Source organism: Mauremys mutica, chromosome 1 (assembly GCF_020497125.1).
Source record: "Mauremys mutica isolate MM-2020 ecotype Southern chromosome 1, ASM2049712v1, whole genome shotgun sequence".
NCBI classification, from domain to species: Eukaryota; Metazoa; Chordata; order Testudines; family Geoemydidae; genus Mauremys; species Mauremys mutica.
In genome coordinates, this window is record NC_059072.1 from 206565436 (window position 1) to 206572770 (window position 7335).

General features: G+C 38.8%; 1 protein-coding gene across 1 annotated transcript; it reads left to right on the forward strand.

Annotated features, from left to right (window-relative positions):
- Positions 1-425: 425 nt before the first annotated feature.
- LOC123362188 (trefoil factor 3-like) lies at positions 426-3982 on the forward strand. The gene is made up of 3 exons (XM_045002551.1): positions 426-526; positions 2932-3078; positions 3773-3982. The coding sequence occupies exons 1-3, from the start codon at positions 460-462 to the stop codon at positions 3784-3786; spliced, it is 228 nt and encodes a 75-aa protein (XP_044858486.1). The 5' UTR covers positions 426-459; the 3' UTR covers positions 3787-3982.
- Positions 3983-7335: the final 3353 nt, after the last annotated feature.

Below are 7335 nucleotides of genomic sequence, written 5' to 3' on the forward strand. Positions count from 1 at the left end.
CTATTAAGCATTGCAACGCTGAGCGCGGCAACACTTATGTCCTTTTAAAAATCTGCATCTTGGTGGCTTGCCAAAATATCACTTTTTTTAATATTAAAAATAATTGATACTGAAATTGGCAGAACGCACCCATGACAGAGTATCGACTTACTTCTGATAAGGTTAGGTTGACAGTGCGGAATGTAAAACCTGATTGCCACATAAGCTTTAAACAAAGCTTTATATCTACACCAGCATTTTCCCACTTTCAAATACTTATCACTTCACTGGACATTGTATGGGCTAGGAAATGGTTTAATCAAAAAGAGATAAATGGAGAGAACTGCCAAAAAAGCCTCCTTAGGTAAATGTTATTTGAAACTATTCGAGCAAACAAAACTGCTATAAAACAAAACCCTCTAGGGACATTTTCATCCGTAGACTCACACTCTTCCTAAAGACTGAACACTGAAGACTGCAATGGAAAATAAGGTGTTCTGGTTACTGACCATTTCCCTCATTGTGGGGCTCAGCAATGCCTTGCTGCGTAAGTGCATGTTTAAAATATCATGTTCAGGGCATAAGCTCAAACCACCTGAAATGAATCAACACTAATTCTGAGTATTGTTAAATAAGGTATTTCTCAAAGATCCTGCTTTATAATTTCAGTAATGTTAAATATTAAGAAACTATTATGTTAATTGTTCTAATGTTATGTTGAGATGTAAAATTTAGTACATCTTTGTACTTTAGCTTTGTTATGACTATAAATGGGAAAGAATGAAAATTAGGACCCCTTTAATATTTTTCTTGGCATGAGTGGGAAGGAGAGAGCAAAGACGTTTGAGATCTAATAAATTATGTTTCTTTCTGTCATGCAGAGATAACTAGATGTGGGTCTGTACTTCTAACAATAATGTTTGTTATCATGGGCCCAGTTTTGATCTGGATGTTTGTGCAGAGTTCTGCTGACTTCATTGGAAGCTGTTTGTGTCCAGGGAAAAAAATTATCCCAGAGATGGGAAAAATAGACCTGGAGGAATTAGATATAATACAGCCTAGTGGCAAGGCGCACTACCTAGTGTATTAGCAGCATATAGCACTTCTTTCAAGAGCTTAGCTCATGTTTTTGTATTGGAGAGAGTCCTTTTGCAGCAGTGTTTGATGGCACTGCTTACAAAAGAGATCTATATGATAAAAAGATGACCATCCATGTCCCCAAAATATACAAAATGTAGTCTTTGGGCCCCTTGCATGTGCATACTTGGCCAGCTGCTCACAAAAGAGAATACAGAATTTGCAATAGAGCAAAAATCAGTGAAGCATGTTTTACATACTCATATGTAGGATCTTATTTTTCTATGGAGTTAATTTTATTTAAAGAAAAAAAGTCAGTTACTTTAGAACCAGAATTAAGGTTTTGCAAATTGGGAATTACTTCACAATTTTACAAATTTATAAACAGTTCTTGTTTTGGATTTAAGCTTCCAGCATTCCAAACATTGCAATATTGTTCTATTGTAGGAGAAGCAGATAGCTCCTTCTCTGCCTATCTTATAATTTTATACTGCCGCCCATCCCCATATCATCCGAAAGCCTTCCATGAATATCGGCTAGCAACAGTGAGGCCCCAGAGGACTTCATGCTAGACTGACTAGTCCATTTTCATGGTCCAAGTTAAATGCATTCTAAAGTGTATAAACCAGCATATATAATTAACATACTTCAGATTTTTAGTTATTCTAATATTGCTAAAAATACAAGGAATTTTAATACACAAATTTATAAGACACAGTACTGCAAAATCCATATTATGCAAACCTCAAAAAGCTTTTCCTGAGGCCCCGATCATGGTCCCATTAAAGTAAATGGCAAATTTCATTGACTTCAATGGGCAAGATCAGGCCTTAGGAGCTGCAGAACCAGGTTGTGCCTATTTGTCCCCATGAATTTGGATGGACCTCTCTCCGGAAATCCACCCAGCTTTCGAAAAGGGCCTGCTCTTCAAAACCAGATTGTGAGTGTGTCTTAAATCCTTACATAGCACCATACATGTACACGGTGCTTTACAAAACATGAACAAAGACAAGATTCTGGCTACACAGAATTTGCCGTCTAGAAAGGGTAAGAGAATCATGTCAAGAATCAAATCTCAAGAGAGTCTAGGCATTTCAGACCTGAAGTTTGGAAAACACGCCACTCCCACTAAGTAAAGTAGCAAGAAAACAATTTCAAATAAACAAAAAATAAAAAGGACTAGTTTTCATATCTGTGGTATTAGATGATTTAAGCAAAGTACTTGATATAGTAAACCAGTTCCCACTTTTGCATTTCTTTTGCCCGGTCTGCTCTCACTTTTCACTGGGATTTTGCACAAATGTAACTCCATTGATTTCAGTGCAGTTTCTTTCAATTTACAGCAATGTGAGATCAGAACTGGGTTCTTTGTATCATCTCTGGGGTACTTGCCTGGGGTTCTACTGACATAGCTAGAATTTGGCTCTTAGTATTTTACAATTACAACTTTGTACTACCAGTAGTTGTATAATTTTTGTAGTGAAGTAAAACTACTGTACAGTAATGCTCACTGTCACTGTGCTGGAGGCTTCTTTTGGAGAAAGACTGCCAATTGTGCGAAGCTGTGTAGTGGTTTCATAGTGATAAGAGCAAATATTCAGCAGTCTCAGGACACTAGACTCATTTAAATTGTGAATTTGAACATATTTCTTCTGCAATATAAGTCTAAGGAAATAACCCATTTCACTACTTGGTCCCATGCTGAGGGACAGTTTTGAGCTGTGTCTATTTATAGTTTAAGATAATAAATTGCTTAGGTTTATGAAAGTGCTTGATGTGCCTGAAAGTGTCATTTTGAATCCCTTAAATAACTGATGCATAATCATTTAGTGAAAAATATGTTAGGCTGTTTACCTTGTACTTTGTTTTAAATAGCTCCAGGTGAATGTGATGTGCAACCAAAAGCAAGAGAAAACTGTGGATATCCAGGCATCACTGAAATCGAATGTAGTGCAAGACAATGCTGCTTTAATTCAGATGCCCCAGATAGCCCCTGGTGTTTCAAACCGGTTCCAGCAGAAGGTAAGTGTGTGAAGGATGTCAGTTTTTTCAGTGCTGGCAGACAGACTTTTATTTGTATAAATCCCAGTTCTGCAAGGTGTTGAGCATCTTCCCCTTCCATTAAAGTTAATGCAGCAACTTTCAGGAGGACTCCTGTGATCAGTTAAATGTCATGCTAAGGTAGGTCTTGGTGCTGTCTGCTGCATGGTGACTTTACCATCTTGTGAATGAAAAGTACCATATAACTAAATGCATTCTTACATATTAATATGTACAGAAGCCACACCGTGAAGCAGAAATTACATTTTAGTAAATCAGTAGATTTCAAAGATAAATGGAAGATTACAAATGTGACTGCTTTAGAGAGGTTATCAATCATCTACAATTAATAGATACATTGAAAGAAGATGAGGAAACAGAGGGAAAATTGAGAGGATTTGGGAGGCTGGGGAAAATCTTGTTTAAAGTGGTTTTCAGTTTATCTCTCTCGTTTATTTTTCCATTTCCTTCCTATTCAACACCATCTGGCACCCCTTTATGTGAAAATATTTAGAGTTCAGTTACTAATTTGTTTCCTTTATTGATGACAGGGGAAAATTAAACTTAGTCCTAACTTTCAGAATGTCATCACAGTGTTTGTGAAATGGGTTTTGTTGAAATTGTTTGAGATAGGTAATGCACTTAGTCATTTTCATTTTTTTCCTTCTCCACCCAGAATGTCAACTGTAAAATGGATCTTCTCTAGAAACGTGTTTCTCACAGTGGAGTTCTTCATTATGACAATGACAAAGTGCTCTCATCTGTACAATGTATGCAATCTGTAATTCGGCTGATTTTCATGCAGGTCATTTCTGATCCCTCTGTTTTCTTTACAATGACATAGTTTACCACTGCAATCTTTTTTCTATACTTTAGCATCATGCACCTGCCTGAAACAATAAAAGCAGCAAAACAAAAATTGCAAGATGCTTCTTTGGTATTTTTGTGCTCTAAATAGGTTGCCCTTTCCTGGAAAGTGGACATTTCTTTCTCTGACTTCCCAAGAGAAATCTATTACTGACAGTTCTGGAGAAAAATACATCATCATATTGTCAGTAAGACACTACACATTAAAACATTACCAAAAAGATGAAACTAGCTCAAGTTGGTTATGAATTAAAGTTACCAACTAAAGACTTTCCTGTAGCCTACATGATCATAGTCTATTTCCAAATGGTCAAGTATCCACATGACTAACCCATCACCTATGGCGTTGATTGATAATTTTGTTGGCTGCCTTAACAGACACAAGGACTAATGGGACCAAGGAGACTGAACTACCTCCTCACCCCTACAAGTACTTCCTCCAGATCATGGTTAAAGCACATGGGTTGGGCAATGTGGACAAGTATGCAATACTACTACCCATGCTGCTGGAGATTTTAGTCTCCAGGGCTTTCATGCCAGAACTTTTCACAGATGTGGTCAAACAAACCTTGTTTAGATGAAGAGAACTGATGAACTAGTCAGACAATTCTATGTCACTTGGATTTGATTTTAGGATATGCACTTGCAAAGGATCCCTGTCATGGGAAAAATGCCATGAGCTCAATCCATTTCCCGCTGAAGTATTTTCCTTGACTCAGAGTTGATCAGGGCCCATGTTTGTACTGAACTGGAGCTTGGAATCCATCTTTTCAGTCATACCCTCATTGCAGATTTCCTCTGCCTTTAAATTCAGCTTTCTAAACTGTGTCTTGGAAAAAGTGATTAATCCCTATTGACACACCAGATATGTCTTTTTGCTTTTATCCTATACAAAACCCACACTGATTGTTGAGAAAGAAAAGAAAGTAATGGCATTTTAAGCTTTTCATTTCTCAGATGTAACGTTGGGAACAATTGCATAGCCTGATCAGAAATAGCCTGCCAGTTTCCACATTTGAAACTGAAGTCACCCAGTAGATAGCTTTACCTTTTATAGACACCAATAATAATTATGTATTTATATTTATGGTTACTTCCTAGAGCAGGGGCTCTCAAACTTTTGTACTGGTGACCCCTTTCACACAGCAAGTCTCTGAGTGTGACCCCCCCCCTTCTACATTAAAAACACTTGTTTATATATTTAACACCATTATAAATCCTGGAGGAAAAGTGGGGTTTGGGGTGGAGGCTGACAGCTCGTGATCCCCCATGTAATAACCTCACGATCCCCTGTGGGGTCCTGACCCCCAATTTGAGAACCCCTGTCCTAAAGGTCTGGGCCTGATTCTCAATTGCCTTGCATCTTGTGTAGTCACACTTATTTGAACTGGGCTAGATCCTGGACCTGGAAATTTTGTACCAGTGGTGCAAAGGAACAGTCAAGCTTCTTTAACCAGACAGCTGAAGATTCTCCTGCTAGTTCTGGACCATCTACTCCAGCTCAACACTCCTTCTTTATGCCCTGTTATGGGAGCATGAACAGGAACATGTTCATCTGGAGGAGGCTGCATACAGAGTGCCCCTGAACTCTTGCTATTCCACATTGCCAGAACAGCCCCTTGGGGGTAATAAGCAATGGGGCACAGCTTAGATCAGTGCGAAGGCTACTCTAAAGTGCCCAAAGTCAAACCGGCCCCAGGACTGGGGAACCAAAAAAGTGGCATAAAGTCCCCTTTTGTGTCTTCTTTTGCTTGGATCCTGGACTGGACACAGTTTGGCAAGACCAGATGATCAGATTTAGTAAGTGTGAAGTAGGTGTAACACGCTACCATTCTGATTTGGTGGGATTTAACACTTGCTCTGTACAGGTCCAAACAACTACACAATGAGCCAGATAGTGGAGTACCAGCCTAGTGTGTCTGTCTGTGATGGACCACATTAAAGTGCTCTCATTAGGATGGCGAAGCTCTGGGCTGCCCCTTTGAGGGGCTATGCCTCATTGGTAGGATAGAACCCAGAAAGCTATGGACACTAAGTAAGCTAGAAGGCAATTTTTCATCAAATATAAAACCATTGTCGTATGTTCTAAAAATATTAAACTTCAGCTTTTACGTATGACAGACATATTGGATGCGCCCAGCCAATACAGTCAGGGAGGTTACCAAAGTAACACACACTTTGTTTTGACTGATGTGGGAGGGGCCAAGACATATGTTATGGCTGGCCATTTTAGCTTCTGTCATAAGTTGTCTTGATGTATTCTACACCACACCATTTCTGGAACTAGCCTTGCAATAGCATCATCTTCAACCAGAGGAATAACAGGTGGGTGGTCGTGGTGTTATACTGAATCAGACCAATGGTTCATCCAAGATGAGATTTCACCTCCTGCAGTGACTCATTCCCATTCCCCATAATGCACCTAACCAATTGTCCAGTTGTTTTTATGATGTCAGGGCAAATTCTTTCCTGTCCATAGAAGACAATGTGCTGTGGGTAGAGCTGGACTAAAAAATGTCCATAAGAAAATGCAGTGCTGCTGAAATCTAAATATTTTGTGGGACTGGGTCAGATTCAGAGCACTTTGGATCACTTGGTACACTGGACACAAGCAAATGACATGCATTTTAATATGGCTAAATGTAAATATATACATCTAGGAACAAAGCATGTGGGCTCTACTTACATCGTGATGGGCTCTATCCTGGGAAAAACTGACTGTGAAAAAAATTTGGGCATTGGGGGTGGGTAATCAGCTGAACATGAGCTCCCAGTGTGATGCTGTGGCCAAAAGAGTTAATGTGATCCTGATGCATAAACGGGAATTTTCAGTAGGAGTAGAGAGGTTATTTTATTTCCGTATTTGGTACTGGTGTCCAGTTCTGGTGCCCACAATTCAAATACAATGTTGGTAAATTGAAGAGGGTTCAGAGAAGAGCCAGGAGAATCATTAGTGGATTAGAAAATATGCCTTATAGTTATTGAGCTCCTTGAGTACATCTGTTTAGCTGAACAAAGATTAAGAGGTAACCTGATTCCGGTCTGAAAGTATCTACGTGGGGAACAAATATTTAATATTGAGCTCTTCAATCTAGCCAAGAAAAATATAACATGATCCAAAGACTGGAAGTTGAAGCAAGACAAATTCAGACAGTAAATAAGTGTACATTTTTAACTGTGAGAGTAATTAGCCACTGGAAAAAATATCAAAGATTGTGGTGGATTCTCAATCACTGACAATTTTTAAATCAAAATTGGATATTTTTCTAAAAGATCTGCTCTAGGAATTATTGTGGGGAAGTTCTATGACTTGTGCCATACAGGAGGTCAGATAAGATGATCACAATGGTCTCTTCTGGGCTTAGAATCTAT